Below are 27,946 nucleotides of genomic sequence, written 5' to 3' on the forward strand. Positions count from 1 at the left end.
CTGTACTCTGCTTAATCCACCTGCGGCTGCAGGAGTGCATTCCAGTCTTGGTACCACATTTTAGGGAGACGCTGGCAAAGCATAGTGTGTAGAAGAGGGAGGTGGGGATTTAGAAACCATATCATCTGGGGAACCGATGGAGAAAGGTTTAGATGTTTAGAATGGAGGGGAGGAGTCGAAGAGGGGACAAATACCTGTTTATGCTTTTCTGGAGGTAGAACTAGGACTAGTGAGTGAGTTTTACAGGAGCTTCCTTTGGAATTAACATGAGAAATTTCTCCTGACTTGGAGCTATGGATCCATGTGAAAAAGTGAGCTCCCAGAACTGACAGGCCATCTGTCAGGACATCTGAGATTGTCTCCCAGTTTGGGTGGGAGCTTGAAAAAGGTGCCCTTTCAGACTGGGGAGCCTGTGACTCTATCGTCCTGTCTGCCCCCACCCCAGCCCTCCGATACACAGGGCCATGTTCGTCTGACCTACTGTGAAGCAAAACCAGAATGTTCTCTGCAGGGTTTTACTGTGTTACTAGGATGTAGGAATCCCCTCTAAGCCTTCTCTCTCTGTCTCCACTGTTCTCATTCTTCCTGCCCCAACGTAAATGGTGGTCATTGGACCCTATAGCCGGCCTAGACAGCACTGCCTCTTCCTGTTCAGAAAAGGGCCATGCAGTCCTGGGGCCACCCCCATGCAGACTCTTTCTGTTCCTTCACAGGTCTAAGGAGCGAACAGCCTCTCTTTAGCCTCGAGACCTGCCAGGGGATCCTGGCCCTACTGGATGTGTCTTTTTGGGTTTGTGGGAGGATGCATTCTGCTGTTTGAGAGCTTTGCCCCGGAGCCAGGCTGCCTGGGGTTGAATCCCAACCCTAGCTCTTATGACGTCTGTGATCTCCAACTAGTCACTTAGCCTCACTGTGCCCCAGGTCCTCATGTGCAGCACAGAGATGGTATTAAAACCTATTCTGGGGCTTCCCTGGTGGCGCAGTAGTTAAGAATCTGCCTGCCAATGCAGGGGACACAGGTTCGATCCCTGGTCTGGGAAGATCCCACATGCCACGGAGCAACTAAGCCTATGCGCCACAACTACTGAGCCCGCGCGCCTAGAGCCCGTGCTCCGCAGCAAGAGAAGCCACCACAATGAGAAGCCCGTGCACCGCAACGAAGAGTAGCTCCCGCTCACTGCAACTAGAGAAAGCCCGTGAGTAGCAAAAAAGACCCAAAAACTCGCAGCCAAAATACAAAAAATCCCACAAAAAACAAAACCTATTCTGTAAGATTGGTATGTGAATGCAAATGAGATAACCCATGTAAAGTGCTTAGGACAGAACTGTCATCGAAAAGTGATCAATATTGTTATTAATAACAATAAGCTTACTTCCTGATAACGAGGAGGAGGCAGCTGCAGGGTGGCGGTTAGTAACAATTCTCCAGGTTACAAGAAGCTTTTACAAGAGCCTCAGGGTCCTGAGTTTTCCATTTGGTGATGGGGCAGCAGCTGCCCCCATTTACAGATCAGGAAACCAGAGCTTGGGGAGTTCCATGACATGCCGCGAAATCAGCTTTCCTCGTTCTTAACACTGTCATTTTTCTAGCAAACCGTCTGCCTTAAGTTATTTGGAGTTTAATTACCCACACCACAGAGAGGCACGTAGAATGGATACTGTGAGAGGGGTTGCAAATATAAAGAATGTTGGCAGAGACTTTGCAGAGGCTGCGGGCAGTGTGGGATGGTGGTCAGGTATGGAGGCATTGGGGCAGGTCCCAGCCTTGTCACCAGCTGTGTGAACTTGGACAAGATCATGCTCTCTGAGCCCTCATTTCCTCATCCATAACAGGGAGGAGTTAGTACCTACCCCACCTACTAGGTGAAAATGAAGTTCCATAGGTCAAGTGTAGAGCTCAGCGCTAGGCCCGTCATCAGGGCTCAAAGAGAGTTGGTGTGTCATGGTGTTTCTGAGCCAGTCTCTCTGATGCGGGGGTACTTGGACGTAGTCTACAGGACTAACCATTCAGCTTTTAACTGTTCCTAAAATGACTAAATACAAGAGGCATCCTTAGTCACCCTGTGCCTGACTCCGTGCATGAGTTGGTTTTGACAACAATGAAAAAAAGAGTTACTATTTTTTATTTAAATCGCATCAGATTGGCCATGTCAGAATACCCTGCTTCACTAAATGGTAACTGTCATCATCACCATCATCAGACCATCCTCTCTTCCCAGTGCTGCTGTGTTCCAGCTCATTCTGTCCCTTCCTGGTAAGGGCCGGGGAGCCCTGGGCTGGACTGATCAGTCAAGGGAGGCCAGCTATTGAATGGGGTGTCCCAAAGTGCACATTGTTGTGTGGAGGGCCCATTACTGCCTCCAGAGGTGTGGACAAAACTCCCCTGGCGGCTTTGACCTTAACCCTGCTATCAGCTTAATGCGTCTGGCACCGTGAGTATCCAGGAATTCAGGGACCCGTGGAAGCAGCTGATGCTCTATCAGGTAAGAACAAGTGTTCACCATGCCTCCCGCGGGACGGTGCAGAAATGTCAATTCTGCAAAACTATAAGGTACCTCTCTCCCTTTCAGCCCTTTCTACCCAACCACTCACCCAATCTTCCCTAATGTCCTTTTAGTGTTTCCTCCTTTCTCTCCCAAACTCAGAGAGCCTGTTGCAATAGTCTTCTGAATTTTTAAGGCAACATCTGATCACATTGCTTCCTTACTAAAAATTTTTTGAGACTCCCCATGGCCTTCAGTCGGGTTCACACTCCTTAGCATGGCATTTAGAGTCCTTCATAAAGTGGCTCCCTCCTACTTTTCCAATCATTACTCACAACTCTCCTCCCGTCTCCTGAGTCATAAGGTTGGAAGCCCTTCAAAATTTGGATGGCGTGCTCAGATTAGGCACGTTTACCTGTCCCCAGACTCTCCATCCCCCGTAACAGAAAGACCGCACCCTCTCACAAGCCTTAAGGAGAACGGGGAGAGGAGGCTGCATCCTGGCGGGACCCGCTGCCCTATTCTTGTCTAGGCAGCCGGGCCTGCTGGTGGAGCTCACACTCAGCAGTCCTGCAGCCTTGACACTGGGGTGTGAGGGGCTCTCAGGCGGGGCTTGGAAACGCCTCGCTTCCTTAGCCTTTGGTGTGGGCTCTTTGCAGGAGATTTTCCACAAGCAAGACACTAACCGCTCAGGATGCCTGAACTGGGCCCAGCTGCGGGCTGCCATGAGGGACACGGGTAGGCCCGGTGGGTGGGGAGCTGGTGCTGCAGGGCACACACCAGGCAGGGGATGGGGTGGGGGGGTGGGGGTGAGTGGTGCTGGGCAGGGCGTGTGGTGTCCTGCAGTCTTCTGATGAGCAGAGTTACTCCCTGAGTTCAGAGGCCCAGAGACCAGGATCCGTGAATAACTAAACCATTGATTATTATCACTATGATCACAGCTAACATTCATTGAGGGTTGGCACATGTATACTCGCATTTAATCTTTGCCAACACCCTGTTATAATCCCCACTTCACAGAGGAAATTGAAGCTCAGAGAAGTTCACTTGCCTGGGGCTTAAATCCAGGACTCCCAGACTCCAAGGCAGATGCTCTTGACCACTAAGCAGATTGCCTCCTGCCTTCAAGGCCAGTAACCCACGCGATAAAAAGATCCTCATGCTGGTTGCCTAGGGGACAGGGATGGAGAATGGAGAGACAATAAAATGAATAGGCTAAAAAATTGAACAATTCACAATGAACCGTGTAAAAGAAGATCTTAGGCTATTAGGATTCAGGTCCCGGAAGTGGAGGGACAATTTAAGGGGCCTCAGGTGGGAGGGGAGCTGGATATGAGGTTTCCGGCACCCACGGTGGGATCCCTTGTTCAATGCAGGAATCGTGCTCAGTGATGACGTCTGCCGGCTGATGCTTATCTGCTACGGTGGCCCTGACATCCAGATGGACATCGTCGGCTTTGTCCGCTTGATGCTGCGTGTGGAGAACATGGAGGGTGAGCTGGGGGGAAGGAGGGAGGGCCCGGGCTTCCTCTGCTCTCCAAGTGGACTGCCCACCTGTCCCCAGTTCAAGCACGAGACAGGACTGTTGCCGGTGCGGGGAGCTCCGGGGAACGCTGGCTCTGTGCCTGTGAAACCGAGCTGCGTCTACCCAAACTAACTTATGCCCTGTCTGCTCCAGGGCAAAGGTGTGAGGCAGCTCGCTTAGAACAAGTGTGGCGCGTGTGATTGCACAGAGGCCGAGATTGGCTTCCTGGGTGAGGGCCCATACGGGAGGAGCTAGTCCCCCTTGTTTCCAACACATACACACGCATTAGCTGTGTTCTTTTCTACTGCATTTTCACAGATGCCTTCCAAAACTCGACCCAAAATGGCAAAGGGATATACCTCCAGAAGCCAGAGGTAAGACCTTCTCCACGGGGTCGATTCACGTCATCTTAGGGAGCAGTGACCGCTGCCGGTTCAGGGGCTCATAAAGGAGAAGGGTTCTGGGTGCCCTTCATTCTGCTGAGCTCACGATGGAGCACGGTATTCATTGCACGTATTCATGGGTGCCTCACATATGACTGGGCAGCCGCTGTGTGCCAGGCACATGTGAAGGTACAAGTGTTCGTTGAATGAATGAGGTGACACGCTGAGGAGAAAACAGCTCTGTGTCTGACGCTGGTTGTCTTCCCTGATCATTCAAGCTGCACGGATGTACTGAGCACCTGCTATGGGCCAGATGTGGAGACACTGGAGTCTGGAGTTGAATCATCTGCCCTTTCTGTCTAAAACACATCCTCTGTTTGGGCTGCTTAGAAAGAGACTAATAAAAGCTGGGGTTTCTTCCTTGACCTCAGATGTTCAGTTTATGGAATAAGCTTCTAAGATATAGGGACCCTCAACATGTATCTACCCTCAATCACTCCCACATTTGAGTGTGAAGGTGGGATGCAGGTGGAGGGGCAATGGTTAGAACTTCTGAGCCCGTACCCAGGCACAGATCCCCAAGGACACCTGATCCCAAGCAATCCTTCCATAGCGACGTACTCAGCACTGAGAGAGCAGGACAGCCATCACAGAGGCAGCTGACACAGGGCAGCGCACAGCTTGAGCAGGCTCCTGGAAAGCAACGTGCTATCATGGCAAGAGAGCTGGCCTGAGACCCAGGGTGAAGCCACAGCACCCCTCGTAACCACCTGTGGGACTGTCAGCAAATCACGCTACATCGCCGGGCCTCAGCTTCCCTATGTGCGAAATGAGCTGGCTGGGTGAGGTAGTCTCTAACGTTCTCTCCAGCTCTGACCATCTCTGGCTCCTTGAGGAGATCCTCAAGGCCATCCGAGGAGGCCTACAGGGAGTGGCAGCCAACTTGCTGGAATTTCACTCTGGGGTTTTCTCTGACCCCACTGGTAACTTCACCGTTCTCATCTTCATCATCACCACATCAGCGGCACCATTTTTACGTAACTGGCCTGGGGAGTGGTTTCCCCAGAGGTCCCCCCCCATGTGAGTTAGAGGGACCGTTCATCACACCCACATAAAGCTGTCAGACAAATGGGCCCATAAATGTAAACATGTAGACTATGCTCTACTGGATCTCTGCTACCCAGTCGTTCCACACACCTGCACACTGCTGTCACAAGCATGCCAAATTGAATTCATGGGGGAAAATTGCATTGAGAATTGAATATAGAATCAGCCTGCATCTTGGCTATCATCATTCACAGGCACCAAGGGAAGTCAAGGTTGATTATATTTCAGGTTGATTTATACTTACTATGGGATGGTGTGCTCCCTCTGGCTAAGCTATCCATTAATGTCCTGTCTCTGGCTTCCCAGGAGTGATGGGGGAGGAGGCCCCAAGCCCTGCGTCAGGCTCTAGGACCTGGTGACTGAGAAATGAAGCATCCTTAACTGAATGTCAGAGATGGGTCTGAATAGATCATAACTTTCTTCCCCATTATTCCAGTGGCTGACGATGACTCTGTATCCTGAGAAGGCTGGACGCTCATCGGCCCTCGCTGAGGACTCTGCATATGGCCCAAGGGTGGCCTTTGGCTGAGACCAACCCGTGCTCAACCCACCTACAGTTCTTCAGGACTGTGTCTCCAGTCATCACCTTCTCATCTGGGAAGATTTCTTTTCTGCAGATCTCCCCTTTGGATGGGCAGCATACAAAGAGGGAAGCAGTGAGGTAGTAAAGATTGCCTTGGACTTGTCAAGACCAGCTCTCTTTCCCTGTGACCACGACCTTGTCACAAGCAGAAACGTCGTCTAAGCAATCTGATTCCAGGGTCGGTGTGCTTTCCTTTATACAATACTGCCTCCACAGGTGTCCAACTTAAATGACCTTAGACATGCCGCGTTCTCACATTTGGGGTAATAGTCTAGGTTTCAAGATCTGAAGAGGGAATGATATGTTTGTAGGCATCTGTACCGGCATCTATAAACTGGTAGAGGGATAGGCTAACTTTTAACGGTCTGGGGGTGGGACGGGGGTACACTGAGCTTTTAAGAACACAGAAAATAACCGAACTGTCCGGGTCCAGGTGGGATGGGCTGGATCTGGCATCTGAGGTCACTGCGTGATCTTCTGCTGACAATATCTCCCGATGGTTGGATTTGGGGGGTGCCAGTGAATTTAAAACACCCGACTTCTTAAAGGGCTTCTGCATGTGATGGGTGTCAGTCTGTTTACCTGACCTATGGGCTATCAGATCTACTTCAAAGAAGAACAACAAATCCACGCTGCATTGTAGAGTTAATCAGCGGATGGTCGGTATATCCGATTTTTTTGTGCTACAGTGACCCCTCACTTGCCTGGCATCCCTACAAACCCAGAACCCAGGCAGAAAATCAGAACAATGGCCATTCCCCAAGGCCCATGCGTTTTACTCATAAGTTAGCAACCCAGAGCCATTCATTAAAATTCTATTTGTTATTAATTTACAAACTGTTCTAACAAACATGACTACCTGGTTTCCAGGTCCATAGCAGACTAAAGGAGGAGGCTGAATAGGGGATAAAAGGGTGTCCATTGGCAGAACTAAAGGAAGTTTGACAGCCTGGTAGATGGGCAGTGCGGGAGGAAGGAGCACTTGAAAAGGGCACTTTCAAAGCATAAAAACCTTTATTTATTCCAAATGATAAAATGTGAGATGGTTTACCGTAAAGTACCATACGCATTAATACATGAGGTATTACTGATTTTGTGAACAGTCGTCATATAATTATAGTCTTTTAAAGATTTTTATGTCTATTTATTTATCATTATTTCTCTCTTTAGACCCTGCCATTTTAAATATTTGGTTTAATTAAGTTATTATTGCTTTGCACCATGAAGGCCATTTTGCAGATTTTTTGGGTGACGGGAAGGTGGTACCATTATTCCGTTCATGACACTTGCATTACAATGTGATGGTTTTGCTTGGTGCAGATGAGATCTACATTCAAATTAATTAATTCTGCTAGAGCCCCCCATTTGGCTTCTTGGTGGTGGTCTGAGCTGCCCTCCTGTCACTTGTGTGTTACCCTCACCCCCCTGAATTTAGGTATCACTGTAGCAACTCACAGATACCCTGTGCCTTGCTGACCTTCACCCCCACTGATTCCCTCTGTGCCCTCCCAAAGCTGAGTACTGGAGATGAGGGGCAAAGCCATGTCCCCACCCACATATCCCCTCCCCATCTTATGTCACCCCAGGGCATGGGGGGCAAGTAAAGCTCTAGGACAGGATAGACTGTTCAAGGGTCCGGATGAAGTCACGCCGAAGGTCTGAGTGGTGGATATTAGTGATTTCCAGAAGTTAAAAGCCAGAAGATTATCCTGACCAAGACAGGTGGAAAGTCTGCATTCCAGAAGCCCAGCAACGGAGGAGCAAGCAGTCAGTCCTCAGGTGCCAAGACAGGTGAGTCAGGGAGTCCAGAAGGTAGGGCTGTCTAGAAGTCCAGCCCAAGGAGGCAGAGCATGCCTGGGGGTCCCGTCCTAAGCCTTCAAATCTCAGAAAAAAAGGACTCTGATAAAAGGACAGTGCAAGAGGGGACTAAAATACCTGCCCTTTATTTATCCCTGTTTTTCTTTTTTCCTTTCTCTCATGTTTTGTACAAAAACTTAGTCACCAGAGAGAACCTTCTAGATACCAGTTAAGGCCCAGGGCAGGGCAGTCAGCAGCTTACTGTACAGAGCACTGCTTTCCTTCTGTGGTCCCGCCGGGTTAGAGAAATGATTTTAGCCTCCAGGATTTCCAAGCTGATGTTTTCCCAATGAAATATATGTTTTTTAATATTTATAATGGAAGAAAAGGAAAAAATGAGTTTTGTGGGTCCTAGGTAGGTAAAAGGGGGCCAGCTCTGCCTGGCTTTGTGGAGGAGTAAGCTGTGTGTCTAGCTCTTGGGGAGCTCTGGGAAGACAGCCCTCTGGGGTCACTGGCCCCAGGGCCTGAGTTACCAATGCTCTCCCAGAGTCCCGAAGACTGAAGGGATACAAAATCCAACAGGAATGAAAGTGAGGAGAGGTTGGGCAGGAACACTCTAGCTGTATGACATTGGACCTCAGGTTACTCATTTGTAAAACGGAGCCCAAAATGTCTACGTCACTGGGTCATTATGAAGATTAAATAATGCTGGTATGCTGTAGGCACTCAGTAGATGAAGCTGCTCTTTTTTTCCTTAGGCAGGACAAGTCTTTCATTACAACCACTATTATTTAGTTTTGTTTTTAAAACACAGTCACTCACAACGACCACTCCTCTGAAACGCCCAAGGTTTCATACCCCATTTCTACTTTCCTCTTCTTCCTCTACTTCCCCTCTCTGAACCTATCACTGCTTCCTTGAAGTGTGGCCTCAGGAGGGCACCCCTCGTCTCCAATGCCAGGCACCTGCAAAAGCGGCCATCTTGTTATTAAAGCTCCTCTCACGTCACACAGACACAGGCTCTGTCCTCCAGTCACCTTGAACTTCAGAAGCAGGAGAAGGTTTACTCGTCAGAGGCCCGGGTTGTCAGTGAGGGCTTTTCTGGACCACAGACCAAGCAACTCTGGAGACCATACTGACCAGCAGTTGTTCCGGAAGCTCTGTTGGATAATTTAGATGTGACCTAGAGCTGACCTGACACTAGGAGTGAGAAGGCCTGACAAGTGCACAGCCATGGCAAGGAAGCAGTTACTCTCTGTTAGACCGACGTCCTCACAGTGGTCCTCCATGCTGATTGGCTCAGCTGGTTTGCTCGTGGTGCTGATGAGGCCCTGACATGGTGAGGCCAGCTGGGCAGTGGGATTGCATCTCCTCCACCTGTCCAGCCAGCCAGCCGTTCAAACATTCACCCATCCATCAGAAGACATGTGTCAACCTCCTATAATGGGTTGGGCACCGTGCTAGGCACTGGGGACACAGAGTCACAGTTTACTGGATTGACAGCTGACGGACAGATGGTCTAAGGCACGCTGTGATGGATATGCACAGAGTGCTGGGGAAACACACAAGACAGGTGCCCAGGCCAACCTGAGAGAGTCGGGGGAAGCTTCCTGGGGGGTGATGCTTGGCCGTCTTAAAGGATAGAGGCACTAGGTAAGACAGTAAAGGGAGAACGGTGAGGTTCCAGATAGACGGTCCTGCACGTGGAGAAAAAGTACACAGAAGCAGGGAAGGGCATGGTGTGTTTGGAAAACAGCCACGGTCCCGAGGGGCGGGGCTTAGCTCTGTCGTGAGGGAGCAGGTGAGCGAGTCCGCACAGGCAGGCAGGGGCCCAGCGAGTTCTGTCATGGCATCGGGACCCTCTCCTGAGGGGCTGAGGCATCAGCCAAGGCCTTCAAGCTTGGCCATGAGACCTTCAAGCCCTTCCTCTCCGCCACTGTCAGCAGGGTGCAGGCAAGGACCTCAGAGTCCTAAGAACTGAGTTCAAATCACGGCTTAGCTCAGGGGTTACTTCGGAACCTCGCCTTTTCGAATCTCTACAGCCTCATCGATAAGACGGCGAGAAACATGCTAACCTCACAGGGTGAGTTTCATGAGACAAGATATGAGCGTGTCTGGCATTGGGCAACGCACTTCAAAAAATGTGAGCTCAGCCTGATCTTTCAGGCTGGGGGCGGAGCACCTTCCTTCCCACATCTGTGGCATGTGCTGCGGATGAGCAGACACTAGATGGCGCCCTGTCCCCACGCAAGGGCTCCTTCCTGGGTGCTGGACGGCAGATGACAACTTCAGCCCCCGACCTGGAAAACGCCAGCTGGTTTAGAGTCCTGCCAGCCTGACTCAGAGCAAAAGGCCCCCCTCAGCCCCGCATGGACTCACTCCCCTTTTCTTGCCTCCTTTTTCTGCTCAGGTTTTAATTGATGTACTGTGCATTATTTTACACAGCTCATTCATTTCTGAAAAAGAGCAAACTATGCTTTTAAGCCCTTGTTTCAAATGCATCTCTTTGATGATGCACTCAGTCCACTCACCCTTAGAACCCAGCGCCTGGCTTAGTGCCTAACCCACATTTGGTATTTATTGAATGAATGAATGATTTTTGAAGTAATAGGTGAATCTTGTCATTTAAAAAGTCAGCATCTAATTGAGTTTCTAGCGGAAAATATTTAGTACATAATGTTTGCTTGGGGACAAACGACTTTCCTCTAAAAGGGTCCCTCTGATGTTGCATGAGGTATAGTTTCACTCTGATGCCGAGCACTGTGGCTTTTCAAACCACCTTTGAAAAGCTCATCGGGCTCTATCTGAAGACATTCTTCCTATCTTGACATTCCAGGGACTTGGGCATCGTTTTCTCTCACACATTCAGAATTCATCCTTCCAGAGGGATTAACCAGTTGAGGAAAGTTCCAGAGATTTTTGCGTTCAGGGTGGCAGTGGCAGTGGCAGCTCTGTGAGTAGCGGGAGGCGGCTGGTCCTGGGCCTGAAGGCTGGTTGTTAAGTCCTCATCTCCATCCTAAGCCTCAACAGCTTCTCCTGCTTGCAGAAGAAAATGAGGCCAGAACAGGCAGGGTTGGGTGGTGGAAGGAGCAGACCTCACCCTGGCAGGGAGTCTGGGTGTTTTTTGTTCTCCTGAAGAGCAATCCACGGGGCCTTAGATGAGTTCCCTAACTTCTCAATTCAACTATTTACAAAAGTTATGTGTGCACTTGGAGGAGGTTGGACTGTATAACTTCTAAATCTGCCTCTGGCTGGAGATAAATTTGCCAAGAGTACAGGCTGGGCTTGAAAAAAGACGCCTGCTTCAGTCCGGCTCCACCATTTACTAGTGTAAGTTACCTTTGGCCAGTTGCCAATGTATCTGTGGTCCAGAGGATGGTGTGGATCACGTGTGATCACGTAGGTACACTGCTTAGCACTGAGCCAGGCCTCTGCTATGGTTTACTGTGGACCCACAGGAGGGGCTGACTCCACTCTACAATGCCCCCCCCCAGGATTCCCCCAGGGGAGAAGCTAAGTGGTTTCTGAACCAGGGCAAACCAGAGGCCACAAGGCTCTGATGCCTGAAACCCAAGCTGCAGTTCTGCTTGGAAAACATCAATCTCGGGGCTTTCGTACAGAGGGTTTGCTTCCCAGATTCATTTTCCTTTTGGCCGAATGAAAGGATCAAAATGATCTTTGTCTTTGTTTTGACTTCCCATTGGCCTCACATCAAGTCTCCCCCAAGAGGGAATGTCACCAAGCTTGACATTCCACTCACCCAGCTGGTGGCCTGATTTGCTCATCAGCAGTAATGACAGACGCAGCCCAGCTAAGGCTGCACAGCGGCAGCAGTGGCCTTACTCAGGCAGAGCGGGTGGACAGGTTGCGGGCCCCAGGCTGGCGCCTCTGCTCTTTCACCCTCTGTATTGCACACACTCAGAGAAGCAGGCCGGTTCAGGCCCCACAGCAAGGCTGGGCTGTGTGCTAACCCTCTCTCCCATTTGCATGGTCCGGGGTTCCCTGGGTGCAACTTGGATGGTTGACTCACACAGAACATTCTTTTCCTGGTTTTTGGCTTTCTTGAGAAGGGAGGAATCTGAGATTATTAGAGTGCCTTGGCCAGGGCTTTAATGATGGGAGGGCCATGGAGTTCTCAGGAGGCAGGCACTCTTCCCCTAAAACTGCCCCTGCCTCTGGGTGGGGGAGGAGCTTCTGGAGGGGCGAGCTGCAGGGAGGTCTCCCGGGGACTCTGGTGGCTGGGAAGGTGCAGTACGGTTTGCAGGCACTGCCTGGAAAGGGGCCTGGGAAATTGTTGCTCAGGGCTGCTCATTGCTGCCCGAGTGCATGTGTGTCTGACACCCAGGCTCCCAGAACTGATGGTTTCTTCAAATCAGGCTATGCCAGGCTGGAGGCTCAGCAGCTGAGAGGAGAGGTCTGAATTCTGCAAGTCCTACTGTGAAAGCTGGGGTCCTTAACGGAGTGAGAATGATCCAGGGGTGGGCTGGTGAAATAGGCAACACATTTGACCAGGAGCCAGATGACATGAGCTTACGTCTCCTCTTCCACCAACTGGATGTGAGGTTGTGTGGCCTTAGGAAAGTCATTTAACCTCTCTGAGTATCAGTGTTGTCATGTTCTGATTTGGGATGGTGACTCCTGCCTCCAAGGCTGGTGGCAAAGATTAAATAAGCTTGTGAGCATGAGAGAGCTTTGCAAATTGTAAAGTAGGGTTCATAGTTGGGGGTTACTATTCTAGTGGATAGACCTGGAGTCATATGCATCTGCTGGATTATTTGAGAATATTTGATTCTGCTCTAGAAAATAAGAGAAACCAACAAATAAGGAGCATAGATAAAACTAAGTGTAGAAGCACATGGCTTGAGAGACAAGTCAGACGTAGATAAAGAGAGTGAATCACCGCGTGAATTTAGGAAGGGATGCAGGAGCTGAGTAGGCTCTGAATATTCATGCTTTGCACTAAATATACATGAGGCACCTGAAGCATCAAATAGTCAGGATACGTCAAACATACACGAGACCCATGAGGCACTCAGTCTTCAATCAGCCGCCCGTTGGTGACGCCCGCCTGGTCCCATTCTAACCCCTAGAAATGCAGATAAGCACCATGGCTTTCAGCTGACTAATTGGCGAGCTGCAGCTGTGCCCTGCCATCCCTGCCTGAGGCTCACTGATAGAGCACCTGTGTGGTTGGGCCCAGAGCCTTCGGTCTTTTGCTCAAAGCCTCAGCTCTGGTGCTTGTGAGCACACCGTCAGCAGGAAGGGCTGATGTGGCAGAGGGACAGGACACCCGAGCATTCTGTAGCCCAGGATTCAGTGGCGTGGACCTTCTACAATATCCTAAGTGTGTTTACTACCCCATCTCTCCCTGCCTTGCTTTTCCCTGTTTTCAATTGACCCAATCAACCACGTGAGCTGAGGCTCCTGCGTTTTGGTCCGCAAGCCCTTCTGTTTGGTGACTTGCTGGTAGAGGAGTCGGAAGATATCCGTGCAGCAAGGTAATATCCCCCATGACACCTGGGACCAGAATGGGGAGCTGGGGGCTGGGGGCAGGAGGACTGCGTGCTTCCAACTCTGTGGCTTGGCTGCTGAGGTATGGGTGCCGTGCCTACACGCATGGTGGGTGGAGCGGGCCCTTCAGTACACCCCTCCCCAGCAGCCCTCGTCAGGTGGGTCAGCTCCCATGCAGAGGGCTGAGCAATGCCTAAGACCACACGTTGTGGAGAGGTTCCCAGCGACCCTGCTGCTCTCTCCCCTTGTCCTAAAACGACAGAAGGTCAAGTGATTTCAGCAACCACCTGACAGAATCTCATGCTCTCCTCACTGGCCTGACCGGTGTTCCAACTTTCTCACCATCACCTTCCCATAGCCTCTTCTGAAAGTCATCCATGAGAGGCTACGTGTCTGAGCACAAAGAAACCTGGGCCAGAGTCCCGCCTCTGTCATGTACTAGCTGTGGGATGTAATCGAGTCACCTAAACTCTGGGCCTTGGTTTCTTCATTAGTAAAATGATGCCTGACCAGGCACTTGTAACAGCTGATGTCTGTTCAATAACCCCAAGCACAGAGAAGGCAGGTAGTTCTTTATTTTATTTTACTTACTCTATTTGATTTTATTTTATTATTTAGATTTTTTTTTTTTTTAATAGACATTTAGGTGCTGGCCTAGATCCTAACCTATGGAGATGAAAATTCAGCTCCTGTTCTTAAGGAGGTTGCAGTCTGCTTGGAGGAAAATACAAGAAAGTAGCCCAGTGTAGGGGGAGAGAACACACCTGGGGAACTCAGATTAGCTTGGGGAGGCTTGGAAGAGTTCCTGGAGGGTGTGGTACTTAGTTTGAATGCTCAAAGACGGATCCAGGGACAGAAGGATGAGCTCGGTAGAAGGAAGGGCGTGGGAAAGGACAGAGTATTAAAACGTGGATTCATCAGGAGAGGGATGAGTGCTATAATGACAAGTGGTTGCAGCAGGATAGAGGGTGATTTGGAGAGAGATTGTTCCAATAGCTTAGCAGAGGACAGATTGGTAGGAGTAGAAATGGGAAGGAGTTCAGAGATTGTAAGTGACCTACCCAAGGTCCACAGGAAGTGGTAGGTCCTCATGACTCAACTCTTCCCAGGCCTCCTCCTCAGGTTTCTTAGAATTCCAGAAGGGCCTGATAGGTGCCTTTCCTGCCAAGTTGCTGTCAACCCACACCCTGGTGGCTGCAGATCAAGCCACTCTGGAGGGGAGGGGAGGGGAGGAGGCTGCCCCATGCAACCTCACGTCATCAGAGACCCAGACAGAGGCCAGGTTGAGAGTGTGATGGGGACAGGCAGGTGTGTAGAGGCAGCTTCCCAGAGCCTCAGGCTGCCCTGCCCAGCCGTCCTTCCCTAGGAGGGTCCTGCAGGAGGTAAAGGAAGAGAGGGAAGGAAGAGGAGGCTTAACGGGTGACTTCAAAGCTGCTTCTCCCTCCTCAGTGTTGCCTCACCCCTCTCCACGAGAAGGCATTTTGTTTCAGAAGCAAACGGGGCATCAGTGAACAAGGCAAGGTCCCCTCCTAATCCCCACCCCTCTGACTCACACTATGCAAGACCAGCCCTCTGGGCAGCGGTTTTAAACACCCCTTTTTATTACCATGGAAACTTGTTGTATGGTGGTGGGACTTTTGCAGTTCAAGACGCAGCTGGTCAGATAACCCGGGTCAGGGCACCCAGAAGTGATCTGGGCAACTGGGTCCCCACCACCATGCTCATGTGCTTGTAATGTGTCCTGGGAACTCATCCATCTGAAGGAGGCCCCTTTAGGGTGACCAGATGCTTGTGTCCATCCTCCAAGAGGCACAACGTCTGGGAACCTGGAAAAGCAAACAAATCATTAGATGGCTAAACAGACTTAAAGCCCAGGAAGTGAGACGAGTCTGGGCCGCTGCAGCACAGGCCTTTCTAGTGATTAAATATTTGCGCTGCCAGATGCGTGCTCCTGTTTTCCCCCTGGTCGGCGCTCCGCAACCGCGGAGAGCTCTGCTTTCCGGCTGCGCCCTGATCAGCTGTCAGTTACTTCCATCCATCTGCTTGAGCTTGTGTGACATCATCTTCATCTGAACACATTTAGCGCTTGTAGCAGGCCAAGCTAAGTTTACAGATCATTTTCTGTTGATTGCGTTTTTGAGTGGCTGCTTCCCTGAGTGTCCGAAGAGGGCCAGTAATTCACCAGTGTGCGCTCTCCCAGTTGCTCCCACAGCCCGATTTACTCCGGGGAAGATTTCCTTTTCGACACTTGATCCGCATCAGGAGTGTGGATTCCCATTAGGTCTGATCAAAGAGATCCTCTGTGATTTGCCCTGCCCTTAAAGAGCCACATGTGTTGGTTTATTTCACTAATAGATGCTGCCTTTAATGTTGCTGGCAGCCCGTGGGAGCTTAGATAAATGTCCTTTAAGCCAAAAACAATAGAAAGTGTGCAGGGGCCTTAAGCAAGGCCAACCTTTGAGTTAAGAGTTTGGGATTTTGAAATGGAAAGCTTTTCCACCCCTCACAAATAATTTTTTTATTTAAAGGCAAGCAAACAATTAGAAGTTGTTAATACGCATTTCAAAGTTAATTTTTTAGAAGAAACAAACCCTTAAAGATAAACCCCAGGTCTTTATCCTCAAGTGTGAATTTCTCCCTCAGAACCCCACATTTATGAAGTTTCATTTGGGGAGTATCGGTTCCCCACAGCTTGGTCTCCAAATGGTTTGTAAGAGCTCTCACTATTAAAGCCCATTCATAAGGGAAGTCGTCTTTACAGGAGTTCAGTTTCGCTTCAAAACTGAGTTTCTTGATTGTTTACTTGGTTTAAAAGAATGTACTCTGGGGTTTGGGTAATTGACATGCTGTAGAGGACCTGGTTACCTCCTCAGTGTGTCTTACCAGTGGGACCTTATATCAGATCTCCTGGAGAGTTTTAATCACACAGCTTCAAGGGGCCCGTAGATCACCCTCTTCATTTTAACATCTGGCGCTTTCAGGACGTGACACGTTCTCCCAGCTTACAGATGATTTCCTGTTGGTTGAACTTTAAAGTGGCTGCTTCTCTGGGTGTGCAGGGCGGCACCTTCACTCACCACTTAAATCTGAAATTCTGCGGCCAAGACATGAAAACCCAGGTTTTCACAAAACCCCCATTTTCAGAAAAAAATCACTGAAATGATTCTGATGTATGCAAAGATCTGATGTGTTTCAGAACCTCCTAACTTCGCTTTGCCAGGTTTCATTTGTTCCATGCCTCTCCAAGACGGGCTCTGGAGATAGGTTGCCAGGACGTACCCGACTCATGCCAGGTGCCCACCAGCGTTGCCAGCACTGACCTCTCGGCATAAAGGAAAACGCTGGGCGGTTTGTACATTTCTTCATCCTTCCTCCTGTGCCACTCTCTCAGATCTGCACTTTCTCCAGAGCTCCCCAACGTAAAGGGATCTGAAGATGCTGAATCTGACCTGTTGGCAGCGTGTGTACCTTGCTGAGAAGAGGATGAAGTGAGCATTTGGCTTCCTGTTGCTGGCATACACATTTTAATTTTAGGGTCTTCATCTGCTTTGGTAGATAAATCACAAACATTTCCATGAATAAGCGCGTCTGTTATGCAAATTGTTTTCCGTCTGCTGGTCTGTTGAGAATAATGTTCCATAATTACAACAGCTATTTACTTATGGGCAAATCAGCTTTCTTACCACCTTCTCCATTTGAGAGAGGCCTCCAGCTGCTGTAGGAGCCCTCGTGTCTGGAAGGGCTGGAGGACTCTGCCTTTGTGGGCCTGTGGTCTGAGTTGGCAGGTCCTGGGACAGAGAAGGATCCAAATACCATACATTACTCATTTGTACATTTATTCCATGAGTGTTTATTGAGCACCTACATCATGCCAAAAACTGTGCAAGGCTGGGTATTCAGAGATGAATAGATCCAGTCTAGTTCTCCATAATTCACAGTCTAGTTAAGGAGAATTAAAGTCAGCATGGTGTTCTAATGAGGGGTAAGTGTAAGGGGTCATGTAAGTCCAAGGAGGGTCCATAGTCCAGGATCAGGAAAAGCTTCCAGGGAGAGGTGACATCTTCTCACTATGTTCCAGCCATGCTGGTCTTTCCTGCAGTTGCAGATTCCTCCCCACTCCAAGTATTTTCAATCTATGTTCCCTCAGGATTGAATGCTGTTCCCTCTCCTTTTGACTGTCTCCTCCCATACATCTTCAGGTCTTGGCATAAATACCACTTTCTCAAGGAGGCTTCCCCTGACCTCACTCCCCACAAATCTAAATGATGATTCCTCTGTTATTTTTCTTTCCTACCGCCCCATTCCTTTACAACACAAATATATTTGTATCTATGTGAATCTTTAAATAACTGTTTATTATTCCTACTAGCATGTAAGCTCCTTTTCCTCCACTGTGTATACAATAGTGTCTGCCACACAGAAGACACTCAATAAATACTGGTGGGACACATGAATGAAACTACCCAACAAAGGCAAGTCAATAAGTCTTCTGGATCTCAGTTTCTTCATCTGAAAAATGGGATTTATGTGCCTGCTTCATAGGATTTTTGGAGTGTGATTACCTGAGCAATGTCCCCCAGAGATTTTCACATCCTAATCCTTGGCACCTGTGACTATGTGACCTTATATGGCAAAAGGGACTTTGCAGATGTGATTAAATTAAGGATCTTGAGATGGGGAATTTAGCTTGGATTATCCAGATGGGTCTGATGTAATTACAGGGGTCCTTATGAGCGGGAGGCAGGAGATCAGAGGGACAGAAGGCAATGTGGTAACAAAAGCAGAGAGAGACCTGAAGATGTTACATGGTTGGCCTTGAAGGTGCAGGAAGGGCCCACAGACCAAGGACTGCAAGTTGGAAGAGGGAAGAAACAGATTCTTCCCTGAGCCTTCACAAGGGACACCCCCTCCCCACACTGACACCTTGATTTAGCCCGGCAAGACTCATTTTGAACTTCTGACTTCCAGAGCTGTAAGAGAAAAAAATGTTATTTTAAGCCTCTAAATGTGTAGTAATTTTGTTACAGCATCAATAGAAAACTAATACATGTAGGGATCCAGTAAGATCTTGTGTGGGATGACTCTCGGAAAAACACAAAGCCAGGAGTCATTATTAGTTTACGACAACTCCCCCCTTGTTTATTCCATTTCTGTGCAGTGCTATGTAAGTTCCAGCTCCTATAATGAGGCGAGATGCTTGAATAATAGCCCTACACCCCAAGAAAGGGTATTTTTTCATAGTTTATAATTGCCATAGAGCTTGAAAATCTTCCAGGTCTTATAGTTCTTAATTATGCTCTCATGCATATGTATCAATTACCCACATGCTCCTACCTAGCTTGTTACTGCAAAGATATTTTAAAATATATATATTTGGAACAGTTTCCTCTGCATGCATCTCCCTCTGAAAATACCCTATGAAATATTTCACCTCCACTGCAATAATCCGCTCCAGTTGGGACATGCTTGCCAATCTTCTCCTGCATGATGAAATTAAACCTGCATTGTTGTCTGCTGCAGTCTCAATCCTGCTTATTCTACCTGGCAGTTCTCTCCTCTTAACTCCCAGTGGCGTCATTATAGATTTGGTTCTCTGGGTTTGTGTCTACTTTGCTTAGTATGGTCTGCAATCTGGGAAGGATCAGGGAGTGCCTGGCCCAGGAGGTTATATTGAAATGACAGTGGAGGGGGAAGAAAGAGTGTTGATATTTTTGCTTGCTGTTTCTCCCTGTTCGAAGTGGCTCTGCAGGGTCTATACCTCTGGGCCACTGAGTTCCCACTGAATCTCAGTGCTAAGGGGAGGCAGTTTTATCTGCAAATCAATGACTTTGCCAAGTGATAGCACGGGAGTCCTCAAGTGGCCCTTCTGGTGATTTTCGGTCCCACCTGACTCAGTTTTTCAATTTGTAAGTGTATTTTCTTCTTTTCTGATTCCCCCCTTTCCTTCTGTTCCTTCTCTCCCTGACTGCTTCCTCTGTCCTGGAGATGCCCATGGGAACTATACCTGCTTGTCTCTGTTGGGAGAATCACAGTAGATCTTCATTGGGCATTTTCATCAAATGGACTAATGTCATTCTGTTGGTGAGCTGAAAGGTGGTGGTCTGCCTCAATATTTTGACTGTTATCCTGAACTTAAAAAAATGTCTTTTGTGAAAGAGGAGATTTCACCTGTGGAACCTCTATTTTTTAAAACATATGAGTTGTATCATTAGGTAAAACCTTTAACCTCTCTGCATTTTGGTTTCTTTATCTGTAAAATGGAGATAATAATATAAACATGGTAGTGTTGTTGGGAGGATTAAATGAATTACTATGTAAAATGCTTGTCACATATGGGGCACGGTCACTTGGAAAATACTTATTCTGTCCTCTGCCCCCGACTCCATTCTCATGCTTGAGATGCATACACACTCCCTGGTGAATTTGCTTTAAAGGAAGATTCTGGGGTCTTAGTCCAGAAAGTCAGATTCAGTCAGTCTTGGGAGAAGTCTGGGAATGTGCACTTGGAACAAGCTGCCCAGGTGACATTGATACGGGTGGTCTTCAGACTCTACTTTTAGAGACTGTTCCACGGGCTGTGAATACAGTGAGCTTGGACCATAAGCATCTTCAGGGCAACACCTGTGTGACGTCAATTTGTGTATAATCACAGTGTCTGTCACAGAGGAGACACCCAATACACATTGGCCAATGTTAAATGAATACCTCTGTGCACTTTCCATATTACCTGATTTATTTTTTCAAGCTTTACTCCTCACTGGGTAATTAGAAGGCTATGTATAAAGTACACTAGTGTGACAACTCATCCTCTGAACCCTGAAGCATATTCCTAGGGGACATCTGGAGTCCCCATTCTCCTCCATTCCTGCATGTCCAAATTTCCCCATCTTTCAATAAGCCCCAGTTCAGAGCCACGTTCTCTATGACGTCTTTCCTGGTTAGGGTTAACATTACCTTCCTCTTCGACCAGTTTCTCTATGTCATGTAAAATAGGTTAACTCATACAGGTTAAGTATGTGCATTGGCCCTCTCAGCAAATTACATGCTCTTGATGGTTTTCCCCATAATGTCTCTCAAATCCATCTCCTACTGCCATTTGGGCCACAGTTGGCCCAGTCCCAGCTCCATCATCTTGCTTGTATTTATGACATTAGCTTCTTCTTTGACTGGGTCAGGTGACTGTGAGTTCTGTATCTTTTCGATAAACTCTCCTTCAAGTAGGCTAGCTTGAGTGAGCCTCAAGCTCTCCGTTCTTTATCTTCAAAAGAAATGTGAGAAGCAATCAGTGATTGGGCATGTAATGGAGCAAACAGTTTAAATCTGAATTTGAGATGAACCTCGGGGGACTCACCTTTCTTAAAGACTAGAGCCACAAACATAGCTTCAGAAGAAACAAGCTGGGAATATCATCCTTGTCTGTAACTAAGCTGAAAGCTGGCACTTGTGTTTATTTATACAGTTAGCGTTCTCTGTTACTCACACATGGGTGAGGGAGACTTTGCTGGCTGGACATCTGACCTAGCATGAGTTGGGCTCATGGCCTGCTCTGGGGGAACTGCCAAGACTGAGGTTCAATGTGGAAAGTCTTCTTTGCTGCCTCGAGAGACGGTAGTGAAAATGACAGGTACAGAAGAAATCAATCTAGCCGCCCCCTCTTCCAGTGCAATGGCAGCCTGGCCTGACCAAGGGCTGATAGTCTTTTCCCTGCTCTTCTAGATGATTTCTAAGGTGTTAGCACCACGCTGATGCTCTTGTAAAATCACACTGGCTGCTATTCCCCTTAGATGGTGTCTCAGCCACCAGCTCTAAATGCCTTCAGATGTTCAAGTCAGCGGACCCAGCACTGTCTTTGTTGGCCGAGGTGCTGTCAGCTAGTCAGCAAGGGCTTACAGCGTGTCCCCTCGGTGCCCATCTCTGCACCAGGTGCTCTGTGCACTTGACTTACATGTGTGAAGAAAACAGTTAATTGCCTGCTGGACGTGCTGTTCTGGAAGGGTTCTGATGCTTTGGCGAGCATTGCCAGGGCAACCAGACCAAGAATCTGTTAATTAGTTAATACTGCAGTGATCGTACTCCACTCTAGTGAAGAGGAAGCTGGTTGGGATGCTTTTCTTCTCTGTGAGGGGTGGGTGAGAAAGAAACAAGGAGTTTCACAGTAGAGGTTTTGTCCCATTTTAAAGCTAACTGGGACAAGACAGGGAGAGAACTGGTATGGGGGAGAGTTATGGATGAAAAGATTTCAGCCCGTAACCACGTGGATGACCAGCAAAAAAATGGGTGAAGGGTTTCTTAGGAGAGATGGAAACCACAGCATGAAAGATCTATCAAGGGAGAGGCTTAATTGCTGAGTTGGGGTTCAGGTTTCATGTAAAGTTTAGCTTTCCGATCAGGGCACCTGAGAAGATTCACTTAGAAGGGCTTTTGTAGAAACAGTTGGGAATTCATGAAGAAGGACACATCCATGTGAGTTTTATTTAATTTGCGTGTGTGTATGTAATCACGAAAACCAATGACTGATTGTCCAAGGCTGTGCCCATAATGGTTTTTGACATAGGGATGCAAATCCTTTCTGCCCACAGTTCTGGCTGCCCTTTGGTGCTTTGAACCCCACTCTTCAAGCAAAGGTCTTTGGAATTAGGGTGGACTCCAAAGGAACTCATTTGTAGGTTGGACAGAGCCAATTAGATTCTTTTTATCTTCAAGAATTTCACTAAGAAACTAAATTAGTTGATAATTAGGAGCTTGAGTGAGGAGGGGGTGGTCACAGAGATCTGTGTTAGGTAGCCATGTCTTCCATGAGCACTCAGATGCAGAGAACAACACTGGTGGGGGCAAGGAGGATTCTTTCTTGCTTGCTTGCTTGCTTTCTTTCCTTCTTGCTTTTCTTTCTTTCTTCCTTTCTTCCTTCCTTCCTTCCTTCCCTTCTTTCTTCCTTCCTTCCTTCCTTTCTTTCTTCCTTTCTTTCTTCCTTCCTTCCTTCCTTTCTTGCTTTCTTTCCTTCTTTCTTTCTTCCTTTCTTTCTTCCTTTCTTCCTTCCTTCCTTCCTTCCTTCCTTTCTTCCTTTCTTTCTTCCTTCCTTCCTTCCTTCCTTTCTTGCTTTCTTTCCTTCTTTCTTTCTTTCTTCCTTCCTTCCTTTCTTGCTTTCTTACTTTCTTGCTTTTCTTTCTTTCTTCCTTTCTTCCTTCCTTCCTTTCTTTCTTCCTTCCTTCCTTCCTTCCTTTCTTTCTTTCTTTCTTTCTTTCTTTCTTTCTTTCTTTCCTCATTCAAAGCTATTCACTGAGTACCTTCTATGCACCATACCCTCTTCTGGACACAAGTGATACAACAGTGACTAAAACACAGTCCCTTTCCTCATAGAGTCTACTTTCTAGTGAGACAAAGGAGAGACGTAAAATAATTAAACACACACTATGCGCTCAGGCAGTAATACGTGCTATGAAGGAAAAGAAAGCCACTAGGGCCATAGAGATTGATGGGGTTGAGAGGCTGCTGTTTTAGATAGGAAGGACAGGGAAGGTGAAACAAGGGAACAATCCCTGTAGCTATCTAGGAGGAAAGAATGAAGGGGGTGGCTGAGAGGGTTAGGGACAAGGCTTCATGTGGTCATAGAGAAATGCAGAGAAGGATTCTTTAGAGATCTGGCTGTCCTTTCTGTCCTTGGGTTCTGTGAGATACCCTGCTATACATCTAATGAATTACCCCTTTTTGCTTAAGCCACTTTGAGTGCCTTTCGTTTTCTTGTAGTTAACAGATTTCAAAGTCATCTACAAATCCACAAGGTGAGTCTAAAGCAGTTACGAGCTACCTAGAATTTCTGTCAAGGCTCCCTAGTCAGAGTACGTGGCTCTTTATCTCTACCTGGTGCCCATATTCTGAAGGTGCAGGAGCCTTAACAAAGGAGCAAAAACCAGTCTATGAGCACAATAGATGACAAGAGATAATAAATGTAACTTTCTTATTCCCAGTTTTAGCAAATTTTGAAAATAGAAGAAATTATATTCTTGAAAACATTAAAAGGGTATTTATTCATGTCAAGATTATCCCATTTAATCTGTAGGATTCCAGGAAACTTGGAGATATTAGTTGTGATTTCTTTGAACTGAGGGCAAGAGCTGGTCCCATCTTGGAGTCAGGTCATACAGATCACTCTTGATGGCTCTGAATGATTCTGCATGTGAACCTGAGGCACAGTTTATTCCTGGCCTTTTGCTTTCACTCTAGCTAGAGAACCAACCAGTAAGCTGGGATCTCTCTAGAACTTGGATCCCCAAGATGCACATGTACTCAAATGTCAAAAAGGAATATAAGTAACCCTGTAGCTTGAGGCTCTGACTGCTCTTGGACTTGTGTTTAAGGAAATAGTATTTGCTGAGTACTCTGATGCCAGACACTGAACGTATAGTATCTTCTTCTATCCCTAAGGAATTAACCCTGTTGTAAAGATGGGGAAACAACTGCAGAGATTAAGCACCTTGCTGGATCAGTCAAATTCTGGGTTGCAAGCTCCAGAAGATTGCTCTGGCTGGTAAAGCAGAAACAGAATACTAAAAGGATTTGGGGAAGCTCACAGAGAACCAGGGCTAAGCTTCCAGAGGTATGCCTACAGTTGCACTGCAGAACTGGTCTGATGAGCAGTCCACGGCCACCATTACAGAGCACTAGATGCCAGGATATGCACCACTGCCATTTTTGTGCAGGTACTCAGCTAGACTGCTTCTGCTATTTTTGCAAGCCCCATGCCTCTTTTGTGCCAGAAATTCAACTTTTCAGCTGTCATGACTCCCACTGCCCTCTGTCCCTTCTTTCTTGTCTCATCAGCTTCCATGTAAAAATTTGGCCAAGTGGTCTGACCAGGAGAGCATAAATCTGGGCTGCAGCTGCAAGGGAGGCTAGGAAAGGAAGTGCTCCTCTGAAAGGCTGCTTCAGCTCCTTATCAGGGAGGGAATTCCCCCCAAATGGAAAGGAGTTCAGATGTGGGCAGCCAAACACAATCACGTGCCCTCCAGAGTTGCCAATATGACATGACCAGTGAGGGGTGGGCTTGGCATCTCTTTCCAGAGCCCACTACTTCACAGTCCTTCTTTCTGTCTATCAAATGGAAGGAGATGCTTGCTTTTAAAAAATTCATCAAACAAATACCGTATTGAGTATTTTCATCATGTCACTAAGTGGTGAAAGAGGGGTGCCAAGGTCAAAAGACACAGTCCTTGCCCTCAAGGTGATAGCTTATCGAGCCATCATCACATGATCATGAGTGGCAGTGATGGATGACTAGTATATTGATTACCTTCTGTACCAGGTGCTTTGTATCTGTTGTTTCTAAATCCTCACAACAGCCCTGCAAGGAGATATTCGTAATGTCACTTTTTTTTCAGATGATGACACTGGCACTCAGAAAAGCTACATAACATGCCCACATGACACAATTAAGAAGCAGCAGATCCCAGACTACAACCAGAGGTCTGTGTGACCAACTCCAACCCGGGGACAATTGGGGGACAGAGGGATTCAGTGGCTTGACAAAAGTCTGCAGCTGATGGCAGAGGTAGGCTTAGAACCCAGGCCTCTGACTCCGGTGCCTGTGTGCTTAGCTGCTAAGCCAAACTGGCTTGACATCAGCTGTGCTCACGTCACACCAGGTGTAGGCTGACCTGACCCTCTTTGCCTTCATTGTTCTGAATGCCTTTTATTCAGTCTTGAGGTTTTAAAACTTGTCCTTTCCAGTCCCATGTTTTTGAGGGATGCTGTCCACCTCAGGCGATTCCAGGAGATAGGGGTGTGTCACTAAAGCCAGATCGCCCAGAGACCCTCTGAGGACACAGGCTAGTGAGCACCAGGGCATCGGCCAGCTGAGCGTGAAGGTCACTTCCCCGTCTGACTTTCCACGAGGAGGGCTCATTCCTAGAGTGTGTGACTCCTTCTCGAGAGAAGCTCTGGATTTTAAGCCTCCTCTGTGAGGCTGCTGGGTTCTATGATCTCAGGGCAGTCACCCTGACTGCTGGGATGAGTTCCTTCCCTAAAGGACAAGGACAGGCTGCTTTTTTAAAACAAAGAATTGCTGTATTAAAGCAAACTATTAACACGTACACACAAATGGTAAAGCTTAAATACTGAAGTCATAGCAAACAAATGACAATTCAATATCCAGGGTTGGTGGACAGAATGCTTGAGAGGGGCAGCCCCAGATCAGACTCCCATGGTGGAGAGGGCGTCTTCAGAGGTGAGGGGCCCTGGGCTGCTGGTGGTGATTAACTCCCTAATGAGGAAAAAGGACTTTTGAAGAAGGAGCATGTGCAGAGCCTTGGTGGGGGATGACGTGAGTGACATTATGAGGACCTGCCTCCCAACTGGACAGGCCTGGCAGCACTGAGGGTGAAGAGCAGAGGATATTCTTTTTTTTTTTTTTTTTAATTAATTAATTTATTTATTTTTGCCTGTGTTGGGTCTTTGTTTCTGTGCGAGGGCTTTCTCTAGTTGCGGCAAGTGGGGGCCACTCTTCATCGCGGTGCGCGGGCCTCTCACTATCGCGGCCCCTCCCGTTGCGGAGCACAGGCTCCGGACGCGCAGGCTCAGTAGCTGTGGCTCATGGGCCTAGTTGCTCCGCGGCATGTGGGATCTTCCCAGACCAGTGCTTGAACCCGTGTCCCCTGCATTGGCAGGCAGATTCTCAACCACTGCGCCACCAGAGAAGCCCGAGCAGAGGATATTCTGAGAGAGGTCATGAGAGGCTGAGGGAAAGAGACAGAATTAGAGGAACTGGTTCTTTACATCTGTCTCTCCCACCTCCCACCACTGGTCCAGCTTTCGCCATGGTTAGGTAGCCTTAGTTTTCATCTTGCTCCTTAATGTGCCCGTGGTCTGTATGTAAGTGCTTAAACATTATTATTGTTGTTGTTTGGGCACTACTGGACCATTTCTATTCAGTTCCTGTAAATATGAACCCATACCACGTCCTCCCACTCCAACTCACACACACACACACACACCCGTGAAAACCTCAGAGCCATTTGCTGCACCCTGGGGATTGCTTTGTCTTTGAGAGACCAGAGAGAAAAACCCATCAGCTGTCAAAGATTTTAATTATTTATTTTTAATTACATAAGCAATGCATGAATATGTCTGGTTGTAAAAAATTCACACAATACATATAAAATTAAATTCTCCTCCAAGTGACGAATTTTAAATAGTTCTGGTCCTTACCTGTCAGACCATAGGTCTGCGTGGAACAGTTCTGGGGGATGTGCGTGAACCGGGCAGGGGTTTAAGGCAGCTGGAGCCTTCATTATACAGGGAAGGGTAGGGAAGCCGGGGTCACTTGTTAATGAAATGGGGGTGGTCTCTAGTTGAACCTATCCTTTCTGTTTAGAAGCTGTGGACTTTGCTAGGAATGTGTTCTTAGATTTTTGCAGTTTTCTTTTCAAGGAGTGAGGAAGAGGAGACATGGGCTCCTGCACCTCTGTAGAGATTCACCCTTTTCTCTAACATGTGCTGCTTTAAGGCAGCCAGCATCAGAGGCAAATGTTTGGCACCCTGGCCCACTGGCTTCTCTCCAGAGGGCCACCTTCCCGGTTCAGGCAGAAGAAAGAGAATCATCCTCACAAATCCCCTGTCCCGTGTGACTTAGTGAAGGAATTTCTCAATATTGGTTCACACCCTCCTTGAGTTTAAGGGATCTGGACATGCTTGGCCATAGCAAGCAGGAAGACTTTTGTCAAATATATCTCTTCTCATCAACATTTAATCAGTGGGTATTTCCCTATGACTCAATAAAACCCTGTACACATTGGCTGCAGAACCAAATGGAGATGAGTAAAGGATTTAGGAGGAGGAGTAAGAAATGCATTGAATCCAAGAGAGACTGAAGTGGAAAGGATCTTAGAGACAATCAATTGAGTTCCTCACTTTACAGGTGAAGACATCAAAGACCAGAGAAATTTGGTCTAATGCTCCAAGTCCCATAGGCAGGGTTAGAAGCAGAGGGAGAACCAGGATTCCCAGTTCCAGACTCAAGGCGGTGCTTCGTCCCTTACCACAGATTTGGAATTCAAGCTGCCACTGAGATTTACCTACAGGACCTGGGCAGGTGACAACAATTCTTGGTCCCAGTTGCCTCATCGCTCCTATCTACCTTAGAGTAGCACTGCTAAGAGCTTCACATGAAATAATGACTGTTAAGTGCCATGCAAATCGCCAAGCAATTTTCAAGTACAAAGAGTGAACTGCATTTCAGTTATTGGTAACACAAACATTCTTAATTAGTCAGTCAACGATCATCACCTACCTGAATAAACATATTTGGGAATCTGGCCAGCAAGGTTTGCTTTTTAGTTTTGTTCTGTGTTTTGAAGTTCCCTAGAAACTTGGTTATGGACTGAGTATTGTATGATCTTAGGAAGTTATTTTTAATTCAGTTAGGTGTGATCATGGTGTTGTGGTTATGCCCAGGATGCCATTAATTTCGGGGACTTTGTGATGAAGTGTTTCTGGGTTATTGTTTAGGTGTTCTGTATCATGTCTGTAATTTACTTTTTTTTTTTTTTTTTTTTTTTAAGGATTT

At 47.8% G+C, this 27,946-nt stretch overlaps 1 protein-coding gene across 1 annotated transcript in view; it reads left to right on the plus strand.

Annotated features, from left to right (window-relative positions):
• Positions 1 to 27,946, plus strand: part of CAPN14 (calpain 14) — a 56,719-nt gene that overhangs the window by 20,118 nt on the left and 8,655 nt on the right. Inside the window, 5 exon segments of the mRNA XM_057557894.1 lie at positions 714 to 778; positions 2,415 to 2,483; positions 3,143 to 3,221; positions 3,860 to 3,976; positions 4,327 to 4,382. Coding sequence (XP_057413877.1) covers positions 714 to 778; positions 2,415 to 2,483; positions 3,143 to 3,221; positions 3,860 to 3,976; positions 4,327 to 4,382 — 386 coding nt within the window.

This window comes from Balaenoptera acutorostrata, chromosome 12 (assembly GCF_949987535.1).
Source record: "Balaenoptera acutorostrata chromosome 12, mBalAcu1.1, whole genome shotgun sequence".
NCBI classification, from domain to species: Eukaryota; Metazoa; Chordata; class Mammalia; order Artiodactyla; family Balaenopteridae; genus Balaenoptera; species Balaenoptera acutorostrata.